General features: G+C 40.3%; 1 protein-coding gene across 6 annotated transcripts in view; it reads right to left on the bottom strand.

The window, feature by feature from the left end:
* Positions 1-2785: 2785 nt before the first annotated feature.
* Positions 2786-25621, bottom strand: part of dock10 (dedicator of cytokinesis 10) — a 67115-nt gene continuing 44279 nt past the window's right edge. For 2 of the 6 annotated variants that reach the window (XM_085243428.1, XM_085243429.1), the window contains exons 11-56: positions 25449-25607; positions 24999-25247; positions 24738-24860; positions 24108-24190; positions 23895-24017; positions 23726-23805; positions 23451-23638; positions 23248-23313; positions 23065-23157; positions 22799-22922; positions 22584-22705; positions 22315-22398; positions 21367-21459; positions 21024-21142; positions 20664-20733; positions 18910-19023; positions 18753-18824; positions 18472-18618; positions 18053-18136; positions 17838-17934; positions 17645-17677; positions 17238-17416; positions 16176-16292; positions 15934-16042; positions 15716-15837; positions 15273-15387; positions 14870-14936; positions 14436-14483; positions 12049-12159; positions 11381-11490; positions 11192-11304; positions 10087-10224; positions 9813-9995; positions 9607-9717; positions 9297-9512; positions 9135-9192; positions 8397-8498; positions 7689-7795; positions 7445-7567; positions 7230-7343; positions 5752-5898; positions 5441-5651; positions 5125-5315; positions 4943-5043; positions 4648-4786; positions 2787-4207 (exon numbers count right to left, since the gene is read on the bottom strand). In XM_085243428.1, coding sequence (XP_085099554.1) covers positions 4160-4207; positions 4648-4786; positions 4943-5043; positions 5125-5315; positions 5441-5651; positions 5752-5898; positions 7230-7343; positions 7445-7567; positions 7689-7795; positions 8397-8498; positions 9135-9192; positions 9297-9512; positions 9607-9717; positions 9813-9995; positions 10087-10224; positions 11192-11304; positions 11381-11490; positions 12049-12159; positions 14436-14483; positions 14870-14936; positions 15273-15387; positions 15716-15837; positions 15934-16042; positions 16176-16292; positions 17238-17416; positions 17645-17677; positions 17838-17934; positions 18053-18136; positions 18472-18618; positions 18753-18824; positions 18910-19023; positions 20664-20733; positions 21024-21142; positions 21367-21459; positions 22315-22398; positions 22584-22705; positions 22799-22922; positions 23065-23157; positions 23248-23313; positions 23451-23638; positions 23726-23805; positions 23895-24017; positions 24108-24190; positions 24738-24860; positions 24999-25247; positions 25449-25607 — 5403 coding nt within the window. In that variant the 3' untranslated portion in view covers positions 2787-4159. Of the gene's footprint in view, positions 4208-4647; positions 4787-4942; positions 5044-5124; positions 5316-5440; positions 5652-5751; positions 5899-7229; positions 7344-7444; positions 7568-7688; positions 7796-8396; positions 8499-9134; positions 9193-9296; positions 9513-9606; positions 9718-9812; positions 9996-10086; positions 10225-11191; positions 11305-11380; positions 11491-12048; positions 12160-14435; positions 14484-14869; positions 14937-15272; positions 15388-15715; positions 15838-15933; positions 16043-16175; positions 16293-17237; positions 17417-17644; positions 17678-17837; positions 17935-18052; positions 18137-18471; positions 18619-18752; positions 18825-18909; positions 19024-20663; positions 20734-21023; positions 21143-21366; positions 21460-22314; positions 22399-22583; positions 22706-22798; positions 22923-23064; positions 23158-23247; positions 23314-23450; positions 23639-23725; positions 23806-23894; positions 24018-24107; positions 24191-24737; positions 24861-24998; positions 25248-25448; positions 25608-25621 lie in introns of all 6 variants that reach the window. The other 4 variants (XM_085243426.1, XM_085243430.1, XM_085243431.1 and 1 more) reach the window with 4 other exon arrangements.

Here is a 25621-nt window from a genome sequence, read left to right as displayed (position 1 = left end):
TTTGTGTAGAGGACTTATTGTAGAGGGTCAGTGCAACTCAATCTGCTGCACCTCAGGTGTGGAACAGAGGGAGTGTGAAGAGACAGACATAAATGTGTCAGCTGTCTTGTCAGACTGCGATAACAACAACAGACAAGTGTGAGAAAGAGATGGAGAGTGAGTGAGTGAGTGAGTGAGAGAGAAATAAAGGCAATATTTTGTCTTTTACCACCAACTGCATTTTCAGAGCCACTTAACCTCTTTTTATGTGCCGTGTACAAACCCCAGGCTTAGCATCAATTAGTAAAGAACCACTCTGCTGCTTTATCTCTGCATGGTCAGTAATTATACCCAGTGTGGAAAAAAACTGACATCAGATCCGTTGGAAAACTGGTCACTGTGGGAGCACACTAAATTTTAATGCCATGTCACTTTCAATGAAACCTCAACCACAATTTTATACCCTAAACTGTGCTAAAATCAGTGCAACACACTCTACTGACAGATGCATTTGTGAGAGTATGTGTCTATGTTACTTAATTTCAACTGCCTATGTGGGTATAGCTTTTGAGTGTCCTTATGAATTAAATCAAGGAATTCTACCTGATGACCAGAGATGGGCAGTAACGCGTTAGTTGTAACGCGTTACTGTAATCTGATTACTTTTTTCGAGTAACGAGTAAAGTAAGGGATTACTATTGCAAAAACGGTAATTAGATTACCGTTACTTTCCCGTAGGAACGCTGCGTTACTGCGTTACTAAAACCGTGATTTTTTTGTGAGAATGTCTCATGACAGTGACGTAAGCAAGTGCGACGTTTGTGACAACAGCTGTGTGCAGATCAACAATGGATCACATATCGATTGTGGGAGAGAGTATGAGCGTGCAGCGTTTAAAGCGTGGAAGTACTGACCTTACTTTGAGTTTGATTCCATAAAAAGTGACAAAAACATTAGAGTCCATCGTGCGTGGGAAGAAAACTTCTTTTTACAGCGAAAAAACCCCTAAACTTCCAAGCAAGCACCGAGTGCGCAACGATGTAATGGGAAACTCACAGAGAAACTCGCGGATTCTTCAACTGACCGCGGCACACCTGCACCAGGGTAAACCTCCGCCTACCCCAGTCCTGCTTTACAGGTGAAAATAGAGCAACAGGACCGCTGAGTCTTTGACTTTATTTATTTTCTGCTGTGTTTTACTTGCATCTATTTGAAAGAGTGAGTGTAAACGCAAAAAAAAAATAATTTTATTTTATGTGCTGGAATGTGTAGAAAATAGGTTTAAATGTTAAACTAATTTATTCAAGTCAGAGAATGTTGCATATAATTACATTTTTGCTTGATGCATAAAGTTAAAAGATTAAAACTGATAAAACAAGTAAAAAAAAAGTGACTTTTCCATTTGATTACATTTTGTATGATGGATTATGTAGAAAAAGTAGAATTGGGCTGAAAGATCTATCGCTTTATCACCTCTTCAGGTTGTAAATCGTGTTTTTAAAAAGTAACTAAGTAATTAATTACTTTTGAAAATAAGTAATCAGTAAAGTAACGGGATTATTTTTTTGGGGAAGTAATCAGTAATTAGTTACTGATTACTTTTTTCATGTAACTTGACTAACACTGCTGATGACAGTTGTCTGATATCAGGCTGTGTTGAAGTATTATATACTGAATAATAGTTTTTAAAAAGGTCTGCAAAACCATCTCTAGGGTTTATAGAGAATTATTCAAAAAGACAAAACATCCTATGAGTGGCAGCTCTCTGTAATGAAAATGCTTTGTTGATGGCCAGACTGCTTTGAGCTGATAAAAAGGCAACAGTAACTCAAATAACCACTTGTTAGAACCAAGGTATGCAAAAGAGCATCTCTAAACATGGCAAGGTCAAGCCTTGAAGGAGATGAGCTACAACAGCAGAAACTGGGTGCCGCTCCTGTCAGCTAAGAAAAGGAAACTGAAGCTACAATTCACTCACCAAAATTGGACAACAGAAGGTTGCTGCTGATGGTATAATGATGTGGGGATATTTTGTTTGCACACTTTGGGCCCTTTCAGTTCAATTTTATTTAGATAGTGTCAAATCACAAAAAACAGTTGCCTCAAGGTGCTTTATATTGTAAGGTAAAGGCCCTAAAATAATACAAAGAAAACAGAGAAAACCCCAACAATCATATGAGCCCCTATGAGCAAGTGCTTTGGCAACAGTTGGAAGTAAAAACTCCCTTTTAATAGGAAGAAACACTCAGCAGAGGGAAGGCCATCTGTCGTGACCGGTTAGAGTTAGGGGAGGAAAATAGGACAAAGACACACTGTGGAAGAGAGACAGAGATTAATAAGAGCCAATTACTAATACTCTAAACCTTTTGTACCAAAGAGTATTATTTATAGACCACAGTCTACCTACCTAAGAAGTATTGTGGTGTACCATGTCCATGCCTTTATGATCACAATGTAGCCATCAGTGTTAGGGTACTTGGGTCGTTGACCCAGTGTTTTGTGTCTTTTGATTCATTATGTTCTCGGTGTATTTTATATTTCCTGGTTTTGTTTACTTATTCTATTGAGTTTACTCAATATTTCTAGTTTTGGTGATCTTAGTTAGTATTTGGTCCTGTTCATGTTTTGGTCTTAGCCCTGTGTTTCTTCCCCAGTCATGTCTCTGTGTGCATCTGCGTCTCATTGTGTGTTCCCTGTATTTCCTGTTTTACTTTGGTAGTCTTCTGTCGCTGTACTCATGTTGTTTTGCTTCTCCAATGTCTTGTCTGTTTGATTAGTGCCAGCTGTGTTTCCCAGGTTAGTAAAACTAGTAAAATGCTCTGATTTAGGGGAAAGAAATATTTGGATTTGGAAAAGATGTGGTTATAGTGAAATATATGAAGTCAACATTGAAGATGTAGGGAAACACACACAAAAAATATAATAGTCACACATAAGTGATAAAGAGAGCCATTGTTTATAACACCAGGGAGCAAAGTTAAAAAAAAATTTTCTTCTTCTTTGTCTTTGCCTGAGTTTGCTAATTTAAAATGTCTAATTAATGAATTAGCCGGTCTCAGGCCAATGCAAGACAGAATATGAGTGGCTGCTGTGCAGATTTACAGCCAAGACACAGACTGGATGAGTAAACTTACAGATACAACATAGCAGAGGACCTGTAACCATAATGTAAGGTGCAATTATAAAAAACAACAAAAGACTCACAACAACAAATTAAGCTACTTAAACATAGTCATGATCTTTGGACATTAACAAAATTTTATTTAAATGTTATACATAAAACTTTAGTTTTGTTTGTTTGTTTTTATTCAGCTAAACAAATTTATATATTGTATATTTTATAAAAAGCAACATTTCAAACATTTTTAAATATTAATATTTCTTATTTACAATTTAAAACAGTACAGGAAATAATAACAGTAACAATGAATTTTCAATTATAAAAATGTTACAAAACATATTTTTTTTGTCTGTTTCCATTTGAAAATTGGCAAGCTGATATTTCCAGATCGTTAGCTAGGATACAAAGTAGCAATGTGGAGCTGCTCTACATTCAAACAAGAACTGGAGGTGCGTTCAACTCCTCACATTCTTGGCTAATTAAAACCTGTAATCTAATCATTTGCCATTTTCACATTAGTTGTCTTGCGAGACTTCTTTTAATAGTTTGAAATTCAGTAATATTCCACAGAAAAATGTAAAAATAACTGTAATCAAAATGCACCAGAGAGCTTTATATTTCATACAGCTGAACGCACCTCGAGCTCAGTAAGGTCACTGTTCTCTAAAGGGTCAGGGTTGTGGAGAGAAGGCGCATGTTGTGTGTTTGTGTGCATTTGAATTTGTTTGCAGGTTTGTCTGCCAATGTGTAAGCAAATGTAATCACTTGAGGGGGCAGGGAAATCTATACGACACACGAACCGAGTCTTTTAAATCAAAACGTACAGCAGCTAACAGTCCAGCAGTCTGCTCTCTACTGTAGACAAAGTTCAACAACAGGACTACAGACTACCACAACCACAGTCTACACATTTCTTCCCTTAATGTCCTCTACACTCTTCATCAGTCACAGTTCCACTAGCCAACTGCTTCAGGGGGAAAAAAAAGGTCGGAAACAATCAAATGAGTCACTCTGAGGCTCAAACTGGGACAAAATGTTTATGGCGAGTCTACTGGCCGTTCAGTAGGTGCTGTGCCTTTCTGTTCCTGGTTGTCTTGTGTGAGGAATCTGCACAAGAATAAGAATAAAAAGCTGCAATTGGAATAGGAAAAATGCAAACGCGAGCAAATATCAAGTCTGGCACTTTGGTTCCTGAGTTGGGAGCTGGGATTTCAGGTAACAATAAAGTGAGTTAAGCAAGTATAAAGGCGAAAAAGATGTCTTTCTGTAAAGAAATCTGATGACATGACAGCAGTTTTACAGAGAGTGGACAGGGAGTGGTTAGGCAGAGAAGATGAATGGAAGGCAAGGATGCTTTTAAAAGCAGCAGTGTGAGAAAAGGTTGCAACAGAAGATGATGTCCACGAAAATAATAACTGCCTCCAAAAATAATGCATGAAGAAAAAAAGAGGGTGCTCAGTATGCCATGCAACTGAACTGCCAACAAATAAATTAAAGAATGTATGGCAGTATAGTCTGGACACTCATTAGTCTTTGCATTGTGAGACCTGTTCATTCATGATCCCAGAAAGCTCAGTCAGCATGTCCCGGTAGTGAGCTCTCATCTCCTCCTGGTACTCCAGCTGGTCCTCCTTGATCAGTCGCTCATTTACATCCAAAGCCTGACCGCAGGCTTCTGCAAACCGCCTGCAGGGGGCGGATTAAGTTTGACTTATGTTAATGTGCTGATCATTGATATGTGTTTAACTTTTTTTTTTTTGTGAAACTTAAATAGTATTACATTGTACGGTTCCTGACAGTGGACTAAATCATTGTTAGCTAGCTCAACACTTTAAATCATACCTGAAAATCTCCTTCAGAAGTTTGACCTGGTTGTCTGGATACTTCTTAGCATTCTTCTCCTCCAAAAATGCCCTGGCATAAGCCATGGGCCCTGCGTTCACCTGGATGGAGATGATCAAGTGAGACAACACCAGAGTAACCTATGTAAAATGTGTGTATCTATAGTTTGGGAGAATCCCCACCTTGACGCTGACACTGCCTTGCAGTTTTAGCTGCAGCCGGATCATGTCCACCTCCTCCATGTTGCAGAGCTGGTTGAGCTCAGAGACTTTACGTGACATCTCGTCAATGGCAACTTCAATTGGATTCATTTCTGTGCTTTGCTGCTCCACCACCTGGATGCGCTTTTTAAGGTAAGGGAAGCTGGAACTTGCTAAAGAACAGAAAAACACACACACAGTCTGTCAGATACAGTAATAGAAAGAGGACAAATGTATGTTCTGGTGACTCAAAAAAATATGTATCTATCAGAGATATAAACAAAGAAGAGATACTCACTAGTCAGTATGGTGCGCCGTTTGCACTGCTCCTCCACATCCCCATGTTTCTTTCCTGACAGCGTAAACGGTGTCTCAAATACAAACCGGTTGATGTTGTGATGCCTCTCGAAGTCGGTCCTTTTGTCACATTGTTCTTTTTCGTCAAAGTAGGGCACTACATATGTGACCTGAATGTAAGCAAACTTGGGGTCCAGGTCTTTAGGATTTACCTGTTAGCAAAGAATTTTACAATATTATCACATAAGCAACACACCGCAGCGCCAACAGATGTTAATTCATTCATTTTAATGGCCAAATTCTGTAAGATACCTTATTAGAGTCCTGGATCATCTTGACATTTTCAGCTCCAAACTTGTCTGAGTAGAGTTTGAGTAATCTCTGGGAGATTTCCGACAGCCCTGTCAGCTTTGGCTCTTTGTAGATGAACTCTTTGCTCTCTTCCTCTTCAAAGAAACCCTACCAGAACACAAACACACACATATGCACACACTAATCAGCGAAGCTTGTTACATGTTGGTTGGCTTGGTGTGTATGTAGTCTTTTATTTTTGATTCATAGGATGTGTTGCTTTTGCTTTCACAGCACATTAGATGTTGCTCTCTTGGGGTTTCTTGAGTCACTTGTGCTTTCAGATACAAAAACTTTGTCACTTTGTTAGAACTTCTCAACACTAACAGGGTACCAGTGTTAAGTTCTGGATGAGGGAGTGCGGAGGCGGCACTGGAGTCAAATGCCAAGGGTGAATGAGATTCAGTAAATCCTATCTTCTGGTTCACTGTTGCTCTGTGATATCAGCTCGTCTTAATGTTTAAGAAGGAAACAGTTTCATTGTTGGGCTTAATGGGAAGTGAAATGGGCCACAGCAAGCCTTAGACAAACCCTTCAAAGGGTAAGAGCAGCAGATGTTAATAGTGGTAAAAGGAGAAGAAAGGTAAAAGTGGTTAGCACTGAGGAAAATGGAAAATCAAGGACATACAAAACTTACCATATTCTTGATACAGAATACAACAAAACAGAAGAAAAAAAAGCAGATAGAGAAATTAAAGACACTGATTCAGTCAAAACAAATCTAGTGTCCTGTTTCCATTTCCATGCCTCACTGACCAGGTACTGCATTCTTCTTTATCTGAAAGTCTCACTATTTTACACCTATCCTGTGTAAAGCAGCCAGGTTTGTAAAAACCGAGCCCAAACCACACAATGCACCTTTGGAGATAAAGCCAGTGCTTCAAAGATGAACCCAGGGCCAAGTAGAATTCAATATTAAGCTTTCTACAAGGTTTAGTTATCCAAATTACAAAAAAGACTAGCTATCCTGACAGTTTCACTTTTATTTACCAAACCTTTGAGATTTCTGGCACTGACACGTGGTGGTATGCGAACAAAGAAAGAAATGATCACAAGCTTACTGATGGGAAGAAGCTTTGCAATTAAACAGCAATTTATCATTAGAATAATTGTAAATTAAAGTATTAACTAAATAACTTCCATTTCAATAGTCAACAAGACATAAAAGCTGCATATAGATAGCTGGATATATATGCTTCTACCTCTGTCTTTGCAGTTGCAGAATTTTTTTTCCATAGATTTCAGTTAAGGAAATCTATATCTCTATTATAACATGTGTGTAGAACTGATCAAGTTCTACACACGTAGTTAAGTTTATGTGCAAAAACACACCACCTAGTGGTGTTTCCGATGTATTTGTTAAACGTGTAGTTACAGTGACTGTTCGTTGTCCTTTGTATCTTAAAAGTCTGTGAAGGTAAGCTCAAGCAAACACTCACCTGTCCGTAGAAAGCTACACGGTAGTAGCGCCCAAAGAGACGCTTTTCTGAGTTCACCACCTCCGTCACCTTCAGGTAGGAGCGATGGATGTCATAGTACAGCTCTGATAGCCTCTGTAGGCACAAGCAAACAAACAAACACACAAATAATTTCATACGCAGCTCACACTGCACATTTTTTCACACGCTTACACAGAAAGGGTAAAAGCCGTTACCTTGAAATCTCTTCTTTTTTCAAAGACAGCAATTACAGGTTTGTTGATGTCAGCAATGAGCTCGTATCGCTCCGATTTCCACAAATAGTCCACACACAGCTCCAGCTGCTCCACCAGGGTGTCCTACACAGTGCAACGAGAGCACGAAGAACATAAGAGAAAAGTCTGACCGGCAACAGTAATTCTGATGATTAAATCCAACAGAGTTAATGGTTTTGTTCAGGACAAAAAGGCTAACACGGACCTCAATATATGGCGTGTCTTGTGTACCAGTGTCTTCCTTCATGGCTCCCTCCTCTTTAACATTAGGGCTGATGCACATAAATGCTGCCCAGCCCATGGAGAAGGATGCTGGTGTGTCAAACAAGTGAAAGTGATATCAGGGCACGATTACTAAAAAGACACACACTTGCATACTTCCTACAGACATCACACGTTATCGTTGGTGCTATGTTTGGCATGTAAACGCACGTATAGATGCTTAAAATACATCTGCTATCACAGTCTTGCAAGAAAATACGAGACTTACAGTCAAGCATTCAGTTTTTGCAAAAACAGCAAATGTGAGTGTGCTTCACATCAAACCCCTGTGACACTGAGCATCATATCCTGTGAGACTTGTGTGAACAGACACAGTGATAGTAAAACGTAACCTGGCACAAGATCATGCCATCAAGGCAAGAACAGTGGTCCTCAGAACAATTTACTGCAAAATGCAATACACCGTGTAGAAAAGTGATTCAAATTTAAACCACCACCGGACAACCTGATGTCCCTTTGATCCAAATCATGTCCGCCACTCAATATCCAGAGCTTGCAAAAAAATTCAAAAGGTACAAACAAATATAAGTGCACACTCACTACCAACCACATTCAGGTCTTTCTGTTTCTACATTCATGTTTTTACCCAACCCCAACACCACCCAGCGGACCCCCAGGCGCACACACTCACTGTCTGGATCTCGGGAGGTAGTTAGTAAGGAGCTACATTTATAGACAGGGCTTTCTTCAGGGGACACACTGGACATCCTGGCCTTGTCAGCGCTCCAGTAGCCTGTTTGGTAGGAGGGGAGGAGGAGCAGGTTTACAAAGTTTATGTCCACTTGCTTTTGCCACTTTATGCTCACGGACAAGGCTCACAAAGCAGCTGAACTGCTGGCACTCTATGCTAGGAACTAGCCCACAGGCTCAGTGAGTAAAGCCATGCGCAAAAGACGTCAGAAACACTGAGTGGCAGATACAAGCTGTTTACACGAGGAAGCATGCACACACAGAAAAACGTGAAGCACAGGAAAATGTGTGGACATCAATCTAAGAGGAGGATGGAATTTAAATATAAAAGAAAGGTCTATACTACTACAGGACAGGAACAGGAATCAAACATCATTTCCCATGAGTTCTCAGTCAGTCACACTCAGATGAAAACTGTCCTCACTTTCAGGCATACACATCAAGAACAGTGAATGTATGAAGGACTGATGCCTCAAAGGTTTGATGACTATGATAGCAAAGAGAAAAAAGTATTCCATTGTGAGAAGCTGCTGTATGTGATTGGATGAACTCAAGTTAGCATGTCTGCAGAGATGCACAAATATACAAAAATCTCACTGCACTGCAAACAGATATTTGCACACAAACTATGCTGCAAAAAGCTCACAAGGGCAAAAGTGGCAGCAAAGTGTGGACTAACCTCTCCTCTTCAACGATTCAGCAATCAGGGCTGAGATGTGGATGTAGCACATAGCAGCCTGAGGGAAAGACAGAAGTTAGATGTTTTTTAAACTGATACTTTCATGTGACATTATCGATGTTTCTGAAGCCCAAGAACCTGACAAAATGCAACATTTCGAACCTCTGAGAGATCCCCGTTGCGGACGTGAATCTTGGCCATGCTCTCGAGCCAAGTGCGTCGAAGCTCAGGGGTGCTCGCGTAGGAATTGGCCAGACTGTACTGCAGATCCACCAGCATTTCAGGATCCTTCTCATGCTCCTTCATTTGTGCTGTAGCCATCAGAACTGTCCTGATCCGTTTGGTCAGGTCCTTCACCTCAGCAGGGAACGGTGTGTTCTGTAGAAAATGAAAGTAAAATTAAATATAAAGTACACGATTGATGATAATTATTGATAGAAAAGGTGTTTTAAAAGCTTAAGGAATTCTGTACTTTCAGTGGTGCATCTCCATTAGCAAAGTTGTTTATGATGGCCAGAGACTGTTGAAACCTCGAGCCTCCGATTCCAGCATCTGCTATCAGCTGGCTCACTGCCTTGATAACCTGTAGCAGAGACAGGCCAGTATAGCCATGAAACGGTGATACGCAAAGTACATAAAACTCAAATGAAGTCATTTTACTTCTTTATATTAACTGACCTGCAGATGTGAGCGAACGATCGACTTTCCCTTGGTAAACTCAAAGTTTTTTCTCATGAAAAAATACAGCAGGGCAGCTGCCTCCGTCTGGGTGGAGCTGGATCGATGGTTACAGCACTTGAGGATCTCGTAGCAAAGACAGCCACACAGGTCTGCCTTACCCTGGAAAAATGCACTGGGAAACTACAGAAAAAAGAGAAAGACGAAACTAACCATAAGATAATGACTCGAGTCTTCAATGATATGTTGAACGATTAAAGAAAGGTTTACGGACCTTTTGTACAAAAAGCCTGAGTGCAGCAAAGACATGCCGTAGAGTAGCAGTTGATTGGTTGATCTGAAAGAAGAGCAAGTAGGTGTCCAGCACCTTCTTCATCAATGTGTTCTGTCCATCGTCCTGCAACAGCTGCTTCTGGATGAATGTGAGAAAACGAAAGCAAAACATGTTTCACCAGACTTAACTTCAATGCAGTCTTTAAAAAAACACTAGGTGGCAGTATGTATGAAATGAATGTGTATGAAATGTGTTAAGACTTGAGCCACCTCACATTTATTTATATTTTGCTGGGAAAGTGGGAAATGGGTGTAACAGTTTACTGTAACATCTGCAGACATGTGTAAGTACAGTAAAAAAGGCAACAATGGAATTTATACAAATTCTGCTTGAAAGTCAATATTTGGTATGCCCACTTTTATTGAGTGAAACATTAATGATGGAAGCAGACAAATCCCCATCAGGTTTGCATCAAGAAGGACTTCTATTGTAAAAACAAAAAACAAAAAAAAAACTGCCAAATTAAATATACAGAGCTAAAGGGAGCAGCCAAAAGTAGTTTCACTGTCTAGCCTATCGTTAAATTTTTTATAAAAGTAGTAATAGTAATAGTCCTTCAGGTGTCTACAAAGCTTTTCTTTGGATGTTGACTGTCTTTTGTTCCATTTCTGTTAAAACGATCCCACAATGCTTCAGTAATATTGAGGTCCAGGTTGTGGTGAGGCCAATCCAAACTTAATCTAACTGAAATGCAGTTCTAATCCACAACAGAGCCTCAACATTGTTTATTTTTATTTTTTACACGTGGCTGTAGACACTCACTGTTCCTCTTTACCATGCCTCCTGACTACCTCTGTACATATCAGTGAAGATGAACCAAACATTTCACTCAATAAGACCTGTTGCCACTGGTTTTCAGGACGGTTTTTGTGCAATTTGGTATACCTCAGTTATTTTCCCCATTTCCTTCCTTTAGAGTGTCTTCTTGACAGCCACATTTCCACATAAGTGGCTTAAAAAAATAAATTTCTCTAAAGAAGTACAATGTAATACTTTGTGGTATTAACTTTACTTTTGGGTTGTATAATATGAAATGGTCACAGACCTTCTGATGCTGAACAAACAGCTCTAGTACATCCAGCACAGTGAGGGCGACCTCTGTGGACATGTTCGCCTCAATATCTGTAGGACTCAACGTGTCCCCATCCTGAATGCCGTCTAGAAATAGAAGCACGTATGAATAACAAATACATCAAAGTAACCTCACTGTGACCTCAGTCAGAGTATTTGTTACCTGGCTCCATCAGCTGCAGCAGCTTGGGGTTGGTGAGGGCATTCTTGCCCCTGATGATGGGCATGGTTTGGGAGCGAGCATGCCGGTGGCCATCACCCCCAGATGCCATCCTGGAGGGTCAACAGCATGAATCAGAAGCTCATATAAATCACAGCGTGTGCGTGTTTTACTCATGACTTCTTTAAATTGCCCTTCAGTAAATGTGGTACTAAACCTTTGGATAAATGCAAAGGTACACTATCGCTAAAGATTCTGCACACTTAAGTAGGCGGGTAGATATAAATGACATCCATGTCTCAAGGACTTGCTGCTATCGGGAAGCTATCAACACATGAGTGTACAGACACAAAGACTGGCAAATCACACAGAACACTGCAGGTATGGGAAGAGGCATGCTGAGAACACAAGTTACAGTCTGTAATGTGGAAACACAGTGGTCACATAAATGGTGAAATTACACACGACACAAATGCATTATCCTTTTTTTTCAAGTATTCACATTGCTCTTGCATGTTTAACGTGTATTAAAGAGTCTGGAGTTTTATGACATCATAAAGCACTTTTGGGCCACCAGACATCATTAGCATTCAGAACACTTTCAGTAAACAAAGACTTTGTTTGTCATCATGGCTGAGGTGTTGTCTGTTTTCCTTGTGGAGGGTGATTACCATTGTGGGAAGATGCTTGAGGGTTGAGAGGACTGGGAGGGGTTGTTAGAGCCCTTCAGGGTGCCATTGGCGTGGGTTGACTGAGCCAGCTTTACTGCCGCTGCTAGCTTCCTGTTCACAAGCCAACCACATCAAAGCTAACATTAGTTAGTTTAATTAAGACCATCATTTTTAAAATTGTTATTAGTTAGATATCCTAACTGTGGGTGGCATGCTAATAGCTGTTAGAGCATGTCTGTAATCAATAAAAAAACTGACCTTACTGTCTAAATGTGAAGCAGCTTGCAAAGCGCTACAATTTTTGCACCTTTGTGACCTTGTTACATATTTATAGAAGCCGGGTCACATTTGATTTTAGTAAGGCTAAATGAAATGCAAAAAGCACACAAGATCTCCGATTTGACCTTGGTGTGATGAAAGCGGCTGGAGCCAAAAACAAGGATCAAACAGCTCGAGAGGAAGGTCAGCCAGATGGAAAGGTTAGAGTCAGTAGAGCTGATGCTTTTAGTTTTCCACTAGTATAGTAATGTGAAAATGTTGCATTAACTCTTGGTAGAGTGTGAGTGGAAGCTGGGGCTTCGGGGTGATAGTAACATACAACTATGGACAGCTTAGGGACAAGATATTGGTGTGATGAAGCTGAATGTCAGTTATGCTGCGGCACAAATGAGCTCCGTAACAGTATCTCAAGAAAAACAGATGTTCAATTTATCAAATTATTGTGATCCTTAAAGCTTGATCAGAAACTGCTGCCAATCTGAGTAAAGCAAATGCTTCCTGTGCCAGATAAAAGAAAGCGCGTAACCAATCAACACAAAAGCATCAGAGCCTATTAAAAACACTGAAGCCAAGCAGATGGTGGAGCTGAGCCAGTGCTGAGACTGAAGGCATGGAGGCAGAGGGTTACAAGGTTAACGTGCAACATCTGAGTCGTAAAATGTGGAAAAGATGTAAAAAGCAAACGAAACCAGCACACGGAACATTACATAAAATGGATCTGTGTCAACAAAGAAAGTGTTACTTGATGTGACAGGACATCGATAAATGTGCGGTCACAAGGACAAACCATTATCAGAGGCACCATGCACAGAGCGGGGGGGTGAATGCATGCACTGTCATGGAAACTACAACAGCAAGGTCGAACATGGAGAAAACGTAACAGGCAAATGTTACTTAGTTGTGTTATGTTGGTCGTGTGCATTGAGAACATAGAACATTAAGGAAGTAAGGGATAAGCTAGAATAATGTCTGGGACTAAACTACAACATTGCTGGATAAATGAAACAATTTCCTCAATCAGCTTCTAACTATGACCAGTGGCCCTAAAACATGTCTTGGAAATCTTTGGTTGAATTTATATAGGAGATTTCTCTGTTTTTTGCTTTTAACTGTTAACTTCTCATTGATCTAAAGTGGGTGGGGCTCAGCTAGTAAACGTCAATGCCATGATATGACAGCTTATGTTGTCAGACTACTGTCAATAACACAGGATTAAACCACAGTCACACACTCCTGATGAAGCAGATTAGTAGTTTTTGACAGTTACACTTGTTATTCAAGCATTTCCTGATGGTTTAATCACAAATATTCAAGATTAAATCTTTAAGACCTAATGTAATGTATTTCATCACTCCTGAACTTCAGTGGGGTGCCCAAACTGACTCAAAAGAGCCAACAGAGAAAGATGCCGAGACAGACACACTCTGAATCCCCCGTGGCCTGGTATTATGGATGAATGTTAAGTAGCTAGCAGCCCCAGACAGGCTCAACTACGTCTGAGAGCCCTAGCTAGGCTTCCAGCTATCTTCATTCAGTTAATGCCTCCACACACAGTAAAGCAGTGTGTTCTCCCAGCCTTTTGTTGGCTTACATCTCAGCATCCTATTGCTGAAAGGAAAAAAAGAGGGCTAATTTAATTAGCTGGGAGGATCCAGAAGATGGAAGAGGCTCGCAGTGCCAATGGCTCAGCTCCAGTAAGAGCACGCACACACGATAACAACCCCCATCCTGTGTTTGCCAACCACTACACTACAATATCCAGCAGTGATTCTTTTCGAACAGTGAGATCCAGGAGTTTCACCTCCCCCCTTCTTCCTTTTCTTCCCTCCTTCACCTCCTCCCCTCTTGAAGCTGATCCCTGAGTGTGTGCACGCATACTGAACACATTTTAGTATTTCTGCCTGACTTAGTCTGATTTCACGTGCGTGCGTGTGCGAATGTGTCTGTGGGGCTGCATTTATGATTGTGTGAATGATTACATGAATTATGTATCATTGTGTGGTGGCAACATGTACACTGAGTTAATAAGCAGTTTCCATATGTGTAGCGTTACAATAAATGCATTTGAATGGCACCTGCTCCATCTCTTTGCTGGAGAAAGCACTCACCTGGCTATGTGGCGTTTTCCAAGGAATCTAAAATGCTGAAGACAGAGCCTAAGGAAACACAATTCAAAAGTTTTCTCAGATAAGAAGACAGATAAGATGGAGTGCATGTGATCACACTGAGGTGAACCAGAACAGTCTAGATGCTGAGACAAACAGGAAACACGGAAAGTTAATTTACTGCACTCGTTGGTGGACAGGAGCTCTCACTGGAATTATAGTCTGTTTTTCTTCTCTCTACCTCTCTCTTATAGTGTCAGTATTTTCATACTGGCCACGTTCCCTTTTCTACTCTTCTTGTTCACTTGCCCTCAACCCCGTCTGTCTCTCTACAGTTTTTTTTTCTCTCTCTCTCTCTCTCTCTCTGAGAACAGTGAGTATCTCTAATCAGTGTAGCAATGCCTGCAGTCTTCAGCAAAAACAAGAAGAGCTCTTACTCCAGAATGTTGAAGAAGTCCGAGATCTCCTGGTGAATGGCGCGGTGCCAGTAGGACACCAGCACATCTGGAAATAGACAATGAAAGACATAATATAAAAAATCTTTTCACAGACTGAAAAAAGTATGGCTATCTGAAGCTCACAGTATTAAAATCCCTCAGCAACAGAACAAAAAGCAACTTTTGTGTCAATTTTTGTATACATTCACTGCTAAGTATAGCAGTAAATGTAATAAATTTCCTGTGGACTGCATGAATTCTTTAAGTGATTTTTATTAATCCTTTATTTATCCAGGTAAAAATCTCATTGAGATTAAAAATCTCATTTCCAAGAGAGACCTGGCATCATGGCAACAAAAGTCACATACCACATAGGTATATAACATTTAGCGATAGATCTTACCTTCAGATATGGTTTTCATGATCTGCAAAAAGCACATGAGGAGGCTGCGGGTCTCTGCCTGGTCCAGCTTGTCACATCGAGAACCGTAGCCTATCAGGGACTGGGGCCGGGCAAACTAAGGACCAACATCAGACAGAAATGCAGTCAGTGATAAACTGTTGCTAACAGGAGTTAAAAGTTGGATATAATGGGCGTGTTATTAGCTGGTCCAGTATTTTTAAATAAAATTTTACTACTTTTAAAAATGCAGAAACAAGATATTATATGGGTGATTTTGGGTTGCTGGAGGTGCTGATTGCTGAAATATATTTTACGCATTATTTACAAAGTATAATGCTGCGGTCTTACAATGTACATATGAAGACTACCAATGAAACTTATAATAAATAAATGACTACATTTTCTATACAGATGTTTGCTCTTTTTCATGTGAACTGTCTCACCTTCTCACATCCATCCATTTTCTCGCTGTTCCTGTCACTGTTGCTCGGGTTGGAGTCCACGCTGATCAGAGAGCCTCGAGAGTCAGCCTGGTTAGCCGTAGCAACTGCCAAGGAGGAGAAGGCTGGCGCAGGAAGAACAAGTGTAGGCATCAATGTCCTGACTTACTTTATATTAGATAGATTCACTGGAAATAGACACACACATATAACAGTGCTACCTGTAATGGAATTGAGTACTTCTTTGGAAAATGAGGCATCTACAGAGTTGGCATGGCGAGTAACCCCTCCAGCTGCCACTGCTCCCACACTGAGGTCATCTCGAGAGCCCTGTTGCAGGTGCAAAAAAGACAGCACAAAGAGAAAATAGATTTACCTTAAAATATAATACATGATTCTGAACATTTAGGAGCCAATCAGTACAGTGTTTTTTAATAATTTCATCATTTGTCTTGACTCTTACTTGGTCACTAGCAGTAAAGTAGATGGGGAAAAGGTCCCTGAGGAAGAATCTTGGCATGTTGTCCAGGATGAGGCCATAAAGCGGCAGGTAGAGAGATGCAATTCTTGCCTGCTTTTCCTGGAAAAGAAAGTATCAGTCAGAATTGGTCTAATTAAATCAGTACTTTTTTTTATATAAATCATCTCATTATTTGACTCAGAAACCTTTTTTTAAGCTTTTTTAGGCCAAATACATGCAATTCAAACTTAAGGTTATGTGTTTAACCCCGGCTCTGAGTAGGATGAGTGAGTGAAAAATAAAAGGTGAAAAATTTCATAACAAATTACATGACTGAGTAGCTCTTTTTTTATACCCGATAATCAGTATAAAAAGAAGCATCCAGAAAGGCAGAGTCTTTTTTAGATGTGAGGATTATAAAGTGTTGTTAAATTAAGAAAGATGTAACACAGTGATGACTTTTTTGAAACGTGTTGCTGACATCAGATTAATTACAGTTAATTGCAATTTTAAACTTTAAAAATTACAGATGAAATTATTTCCTAATCATTATATTCATTTTATTTACACTTTGCTTTATTTCGACATTGTTTTTCTTAAATGTAATGTACTTCCTAATCCCTGTATAAAAGCACTGCAGACTGCACTCATGAATTAGAATAAAGCAGCCATGGAAATTCACTGACCTCAGCAAAATGTTAAATAAAATTTCACCTGCATTGTGTTGCATGAGTGGTTTTTATTAATGTAGCCATTTTATTTCTTGATTGCACACATTTGGTTTTCATTCAGGCTTCGGCCTGACTACAGCCCACTGCTCTTGTGTTGTGGTTGGCAGTATTTGGCAACGTTTAACTGAGGGCAGATTGCTAACTTTGATCTGATCTAGACCCTTCCCAGCATCCATTAAGACATCTTCATGGCTGCTTGCAGCTGCTTTGAAGAATCACATGTCAGTGTGTATGTGTTTGCATGAGTCACTGTGGAAGAATTTCTACTGTTTGCTCATGACTCATTTTTCATGGCTTCGGTTTCTTTTCCCATGTTAACATCTGTTCTGTCTACCTTGGTGGCATAGCGTGCATCCAGAGAGTGTTTGGCCATTAGGGTTTTCAGGGTGGCCAAGGCTAGGTGTCTCAGGTCTTGCTCGTCCTGGAGAGCCAGCCCCAGTTCTCTCAGCAACAAGCCAGTCAGGAAGTGTTTCCTGCAGAACTCTCCAGTCAGGTTGTACTCAGGCACTGATGCTGAGGAGAGACGCCACAAAGAGAGCCACATTTTAAATGGAAATTAACTGAACTGCACAGGATTCAAACAAAGCTTACACACATATTTGCTGTAGTTCACTGATCAGCAAATATTGCGACATGCTGAATGTTTTTATGGATTTCATCATCATCATGATATTCATCCCACTTCAGGATACACAGTGTAGCACATACAATGTAACAAAAGGAATGAGTGAACATATTTACCATGAGTACTTTGTGTTTCTGGGAATGCATGGTCTGACATGGACACATAAAGTGAGAAAAAAAAATGACAGAAAGAGAAAGCGAGAAAGACTGAGTGTTAATAAACAAATGAGAGCTACTCGATGCGTGATCGTTACCACATTGAAAAGACACTCAGTGCCCTACAAGCGTATAACCTGGGGTGCGACCTTACCTGTGATGCGAGCGGAAGGTAAGGGCAGGCTGAGAGGAATGTAGTGTTCATGGTTACACACTTCTCTCAGGAATTCAAATTTGAGTTCACACAAGACCTGTAAAACACACAAAAACAACATTAACATATTGTGTAGCTACACATAAAAGAAGGAACGTCTGTATGATTCATTTCTACTTTCCTGGTATCAGTTTCATTGAGATTTTTTTTGTTACCTTGCTGTCGGCAGCAGTGATCATGTTAATGTAGTTGCTGATTAGTTTGAATGTAAAGCCTCTGTCCATCAGGGTAAAGCAGCGCTGCAAAGACACAAAGACTGGAGTCAAACTGGCGATCAGACTAAGCATCACTTAATAAAACAGAAAGAGACACATCATTTAGCATAGATGGAGGAATCAATGGATAACAAATTGTATCTGCAGACTGTTTACACAGTTTGTATTGATCCCACTAAGAGCAAAATGCTGTAAGCCTAATAGCGCAGTGATACAGTATATGTTTTCTTCACATGGGCTCAAACTTGAAGGAGTCCAAAGCACCAACAACCTGTTTGTTATTTTGGGGTTTTTTTGACAAGGTTTCCCTTTAAGATTATACTTTGAATTAACAAGATAACTTCTAAAAATTCTCTCACCTTCACAAAAGCTGCCACGGCTAAGTTAGCACTGCGTGTTTCTTCTGGCATCTCTTTGTTCTTCCAGAAAATGTGTTCAGACACTGTCTCCACCAGGTTCTCCACACGGCTCTGGTAAGATGAGGGGAATCGCTGGGGCCTGGGAAGCTTTAGGAACAAAGATTAAGCAAGACATGGTCATGCAGCATGTACTGGGAAGATGGGAAGTGCAAAGAAAACTTGCAGGTGTGGTCAGTAATTGACGAGATTAGAAGAAGTAGAAGTGGATTTTAATACTTTACCTTTAACTTGTCATAGTCAACCAAATGTTGGGCCATGGACTTGACGATAAGTTCAAAGAAGAACCAGGAGAACTGCAACCAGAAGAGGCTAAAGTAGGTCAATCCTGTTCATGTATTTAGTGAGTAATTAAGAGTGAGTAGGAGGATGGAAGCAAACCTTCAGCACATTCTTGACAGCTGCTTGCTCATTGCTCTTCAGGTCAAAAGTCATTCCCTTAGCCAGCTCTTCATGAACTGTCCTAAACCCATGGTCCTCTGACTTGAACACATACTACAGAGAGAGAAAGAGAGACGGAGAGTAGGAAAAAAACGAGTCATACGTGCACATGTAGCAATTTATTTGTTTTAAATGATTTGAGGGTATTTTTTGATACCAACTGGGAAGTGAAAGTATTCAGTGAGTTGAGAAGTAGATACAACAGTTTCAACAATTATAACTTTATTTTAATTATTGTTTAATTGGAGATGATGTATCTGAATTTCAGGAGCGGGACCACGCCTCCAAACACGCTCCTTCCAGTTATCATCTATATAGATTCCCCCAGTTCTGCAAGCTGCTCATTCTCGTTCACGTGCCCCACCCTCCCTCCTTGTTCTCAGTTCTATAACTTCTTCACTCCTATTTAGTACACGGGGATCTGCCAGGCCCGGGAGCCGCCGCCAGTCCTCTTCGAGTCCTTCCCCAAACCACAGCTCAATTCATGTCCAAGCATTCACCTTTACCTACTAAAATGCTGTCAAACCGAAAATGAGGACGTGGGTCCAGCTAGTGAATTATGAACTCTTTTTTTTTTTCAGAATAAATACAATACAGTACAGCAAACCAAATAATTTCTTATTTTGAACAGTCTGGTGAACACAACGACATTTAATGGCATGCTGTAGATAACTATGCTGCAGCTCTTTCTCTGTGTTTTGTTGTTTTGGATATAAAAAAGTTTTGATTAACTAAGATCATTTTCAGCTATTCAGTTATTAGTAACATGTGTTTGGGGGTTTTTTTCAATGAAAAAAAATATACGACTAATTAAAAAAAAAACACTGAAAGATTCCCTATGCAATTTCCTAAAGTCAGCAAAAAAACAAAGAAATTATTCTCATAATTTTCTGTTTTCCGATTTTTATGGACTAATCAATTAAGTGTTACTAATATGCACAGTTCTATAGAAGCATTTGTAAAAAATATGCTTTCATACAATAATATATGAAATTATAGCAAATAAAATATTTCAATCCCGTATATTTAAAAAAAAAAACTACAACATAATTTGCATTTGTTCAAATGACACTACTGAATCTCAATGCAATTCACACTTAGTAGTTAAAGAATGAATACAAGCTAACACTCAGCACTTTAAATTGGGCACCAGTACTGCCGGACATCGTGCCAATCTGTTACTATAACAACCCTGTTGCCACTGACTCTGCTTGTCCTCTCTCTTTGCCTCCCTTCATTTCTCACTGCCACTTCACGCTCTGCAGTCTTCCTTCACTGTAGCCAACATGAAACAGGTCTTGTGCTTTCTCCTGCTCTCTTCTCTAATCCTCTCACTGATTTTCCCCCCTAAACAAACATGCCTTGTGTTTTTGATTGAGCAGGCTGAATGTCCTAGTTTGCCTCCTGCTCAATCCCTCTCTCTTCTTCTCCTTTCCCTTTTTTCTGTGTTGATGTTTGCACAGCGTTCTGGGCGTGTGGCCCTAGCCACACTGTTGCTGGCCCAAATGCACCCAAACACACACACACACACACAGCTCCCTTTTCTGTTTTGTTTTTCTTCACAAATTAAATAGCCAGAGCAGGGTTTCCATTCCTTTGTGGAAAATATCAGACTTCTAAATTATTATATGATATTTCTGAGCATGTGCATGCAAACACACTGTATTCACCACACACACCAGCTTCTTTTATACCTTGATGTAGGAGTGCAGGCTAGAATCCAGGTTTTCTTCATGGCACTTTGCAACAATGTGGACCAGTACTCTGTAGACACAGACCAACAACAATGATTTTATTCAATTGCTTTCATTGTTAAATAATATCAAGAATTGCTGTATTTCTCTCTTTGTTTCACTGGATGAACTTATTGTGTGAGTCTGGATTAATTATAGAACAAAGTAGCAATTCAATGACATCAACAATAAAAGGGAAGATAGTGACTCAAACAGAAATATAAATCACTACACTCTTTTTCTCACTCTGCTTTCATCACCTGGATAAACCCAGGACTCTATTATCAATGCATTAAGGACCTCTGTAGTACCACTGCCTACCTGGTGGTGGCAGTAGTGACCTCATCATTGTCATTCTGAGTCAGAACCTTGAACAGCTGGTTGAAGAGGACTGGCAGAAATCGGACTATCACTGGGATTCTCTCCATGCTGAGGAGACCCTGGAGAAGGATGGGAAAGAAGCGAGCGAGGAGGAGTGGGTGGACAAGATTGAAGCGTGAAAAGGGGGTAAAGAAGAAACCGTGAAGGGGCTGGTAAAAGTCTGACGTGCTGACACAGTGTTGAACTCATTAGGATGTGTAGCAGTGTTTGGTAGTTAAGGCTCTGGCTTTTGTCTCATTCGCAAGTACTGAGATTTGAGGAGATACAGCGGCTTTACTCTGACCTTCAGGCAGTTGAGGAAGTTGGAGGTAGGAGGTATAGAGAGGTCCAGCTCTCTCTTCTGGCACTGCTGGAAGAATCGGTTCAGGTGGGGGTCCTGACACAGAGAGAGGAATTCTTGAAAAAATGAGCAGCTAACATCTGCGGTATTACTTAGTGGACTCTTTCCTTTTTAAACGACAGTTAATGCTGAAATATGAACTTCAGCCCCTCACAACTATGTTGTTGAGTGATTCAGCCCTGGTTTTATTTTAGACACCTGAAATGGATTTTACAACGTTAAAGCGTAAAAGATAAAAGGTTTTGGGCTGTAATTGTTCTTTTTTTAGACATATTTTTACATATATGACTGTATATTTACCCTGTCTTATAAGGGACTTTAAAGCCAGTTTATTGTAGTGTAAGAAAAAAGTCAGGCATAGATGAGATTTAGTCAATTAAGAAGCTGCTGTGCAGGGTTTCAAACATCCCATGATAGCAAACTGCACAGAAACTGTTCATTTCCTTTTTTTATGTGCCACGCTACATTACCACATTACCCTTTGATGCTGATTGTGCATTTGGGGCTCGTGTTTGCAGAAGTTTGGAAGGTGCATTTGTTTTAGGGATATTTAATTGCTATTTTCATGTTCATTGCCATTTAAAGGAGATAACTCAGAGAGGACGCTTGACTTTGACAAGTCACTTTAGCATTTTCAATCATTTCACAATAGCACTGTGGTTGGAACAACAGAAAGAAATCCTTCCAACCATCTATTTTGTTTTTGTTTTGTTTTTTATTTCAATCACAATACACACTGAATACATGTACATTCAGTGTTATGTGGGACTATAACCCACCCCAAAACATGCCGATCAAAGAGTGGGCATACAGAAGTTCTCACCAGGTCGTCGCAGTTTCAAAGCCAGAAAAAAGGAGGGAAAACCACAGAATCCCAAATGATGGTCGTACCTGAGTGTATACTGTGGAGATAACGTTGGTGGATACTTTAAAAATAGGCTTTCCTCCATCAACCCATTTCATATCTGCTCCATTCTGTCAAAAGGGAAGAGAAGAGTTTGTGTGTGAGGACTAAAAATATCACACTAATCTATCACACGGTGTAATGTTTAATACGCTTCCCTTTAAAAATTAATGCTACTATTAATCAGCAAGGTTTGCAATATTTACACACTCCTTTCGCCTGTCTCTTACCCTCCTATTTTTGCCCTCAGTCTCACCTTGGTGTTGCTGGCTTCCTTGATGGCCAGATATCCAGGAGGCAGGTTGCAGGAGATGGGGATGTTGAACTCCTGAGATGACACGCGGCCTTCTTTGAGCAGAGGCAGCCAAGAATATCCCACTAAACAAACCAAATAAACAAAAGAAATACTGAATAAAAGGCAAAAAATAACAACTACAACTACTACAGGCTGGAAAACTACCAATATCTCACCTGGGGTCTCCAGAGTCTCTTTCCTCTTTGAATTTGTCTTAGCATTAATGTCACATGTGACATGGTAAAAGGAGAAGAGAAGATGGTGCTTTTCATGGAGGTGAGTAGGAAGCTCAATCTTCACCTGAAGACAGAACAGCATTTAATGATTTATGTGCTTTAGAAAGACCTTTAAACGCGTTCTTTCTAAAGGTTGATAAAGCTGATCCACTTCTAGATTCTAATTATCTTTATGTGATGAATGGAGAAACAAATATGGTCTTCACCTCATCATAGAAGTCGGGGCTCTGAGAGTGATGTAGGACGGTGGAGCAGGCTGTTGTGGTAAAGACTGGTCCTCCTGGTTTGCCATAGATGCACTGTAAAAACAGCAGTTTTCCATGATTAAAAGGACTTGAATGGAGAAAGGACGAGTCGTGTAAAGTATGCCAGAAGGCGTAGCTTTCTACCTTTAAGGGTTTTTCAACCTCTTCATCTGAGCTGCGGAACTCCACGTAGACTGAAAGGTTACGAGCCTTGAACAAGAGGACCATTGTGATGTTAATGACTAAATACGTTCAAAAGGATTGCACCGTAGCAAAACACGAAGCATATAAAAACAAAACGAAAAACTTTATTTCAGTGTCGTGGTAAATGATACTAAGGGGCATACCTTAGCAAAGCTCTTCTGACTGTCATACTTGAGATGCTTAGGGTAGACGTAGATGTGGTTTTTGTAGACGCGATGTGGCTGAATGAACTTGGTGGTGTCCTGTGCAAACTCCTCCACCTCCACTGTGGGTTGGTGTTTAGTCAGGTCTTCAAAGGGCTTCACTGGTATATAGGAGGATGTCACACAGTCTGATGGAAAAAGATGTATGTCAAACGTAGAAATGAGAAAGGGATGAGGAAAAGAAAGCAGAATGGGAACATGAACAGCAGACGTACTAGGATGCTCCATTGGAACATAGTCTAACGCGATATCCAGCGTCCCAGGAATAGTCTGTAGTTTGCTTGTCTTCTCAGCCCTGTAAAGATAAAACTTTGTGTAAAATGTGGATCCAATCTTGGAAAACTATTTGCAGACTACTTTGCTAAAGCCTGCAGGCTATCTTACCTCTTGTACTCAGACACCAGCTTTATCAGGTCATCTGTGGAAATCTTGTTGCTCTCCTGTTTGAAAAGAGGTGAGAAACGAGACTCTCGGTCCAATGCTCCATGGTTGTCCTTAAACACTGACCTTTAACGGGAAGAAAGAGATGTAAATTACCAATGGATGAGGAAAAGATTTTAGGGGAAGTTCAAAAATATTATGAATACCGGCACTAACCTGACAGACCAGGCAAATGGCATTCTGTACTTTCCCAGTTTACTACAAAACTGTTTGTTGGACTTCAAAATCTTCTGAACAGTCTGTTCAAGACACAAAAGCAGAACCATGTAGAGAGGGAAATGTTAACAAGGTCCTGCTGACATTCCTGAACACTATACCTAAATTCTAGCTGACCCTGACAGAGTGACAGACTAAATCAGAGGTTATTTAATACAGTAACTCTGGCAGCTGCTTGGATGTCTGCTGATTCACTTAGCCACTTAAACAAGGATCGCATGGACCCCTGGCCTTGGGGAAAGCCAGGAAATGTCTAGGATTAATGATGGAAAAACATCATTCCTGAACTATCTAGCTTGACTGGCATTCAGTGATGAAGATAACTCGTCTTACAGAAAAAAAACAATTTTGCAAATGTCAATCTAAACTCTTTTACTAGATTAAGGCATTTTCCTTACAATAACAGCATGTCTCATGGCCCATTTTCCCAGTCTGCATTTAGATATAAGACACTATAAAAGCTTTAGCTCTCTGTTATTGATCAGAGGTTGATATAAATGCGGTATGAAGTCATATAAATACTGATTCAAACAGTTAGAATGAACAGAAAGGCAAAAGTTTGTTTCTGACCTTGCTGGAGTCTGTATTCTTTGTATAAGCTTCAGTTCCACAAGCAATATTTCCCATGAGCACTTTCTCCACTCTTGCGACCATCACTATGTCTGTGTGGGGGTTGGTCACTGAGAAAATGGCCTGCAGGGACACCAATGAAGAAGCATATTACAGCCTATGTACATATTAAATACAGAATAAGTAATGGAGAAAAAAAGCGTTATTTTCCCCTTTTCGTGTTATATCTATAAAACCTAACTTGGAGTAATGTCCTCGTACCTGTTTGGGAAAGCAAAGCCAGTGCTCCAGGTCCAGGCTGAGGTAACAGTCACCAGGCTTCCTCTCAGCAGGAGAACACAAGCCATTTTCCTGACCTCCAACCTCCGTACCCGGAGCCCCCGTCCCGTTACTTAGGCCTCCGAGCATCTGACGCACTGCCTCGTGGTTGAGGTCTACGTGGAAGTCTGCAGATACCTTCCTCCCTTCTCGTATATCCAGTAGAGCCAGCGAAACGAAGAAGGGTTCAATCTAGTGGTGCAGATTCAGCACAGTTATTGCCTGCACATTTATTCAAAAAGCAAATTTGACAAAGCTTCACTCAGCATAATATGTCTTTTAAATGCCTTTGGAAAAAAACACTAACGTATGTCGATATGTTTTATCCTGTTTAAAAGAAAACTGCTTATTAAACAGTAACACAATAAAGCAAAATGAGTGTCTTATGCTCACATTAGTGACCGGTCCCGTTTCACTCTCGTTGACGCAGCCTTGTAGCATGAGGTTGAAAGATCGGCAAGTTGCCATAAATCTCCTGCCAAGCTTCTCCTCAAAAGGACGCACTGGTGTGCTTTCAGTGGATGAATGTTCACTTCGTGGGCTTCTCAGAGCCTGTGGTTAGTGAA

This window comes from Mchenga conophoros, linkage group LG14 (genome assembly GCF_057382185.1).
Source record: "Mchenga conophoros isolate Kocher_MC1m ecotype Shallow Benthic linkage group LG14, M_conophoros_male_GT1.1, whole genome shotgun sequence".
In the NCBI taxonomy this organism is placed as follows: domain Eukaryota; kingdom Metazoa; phylum Chordata; class Actinopteri; order Cichliformes; family Cichlidae; genus Mchenga; species Mchenga conophoros.
The sequence above is the reverse complement of the archived record's forward strand: the minus strand, read 5'-3'. Positions and strand labels throughout refer to the sequence as shown.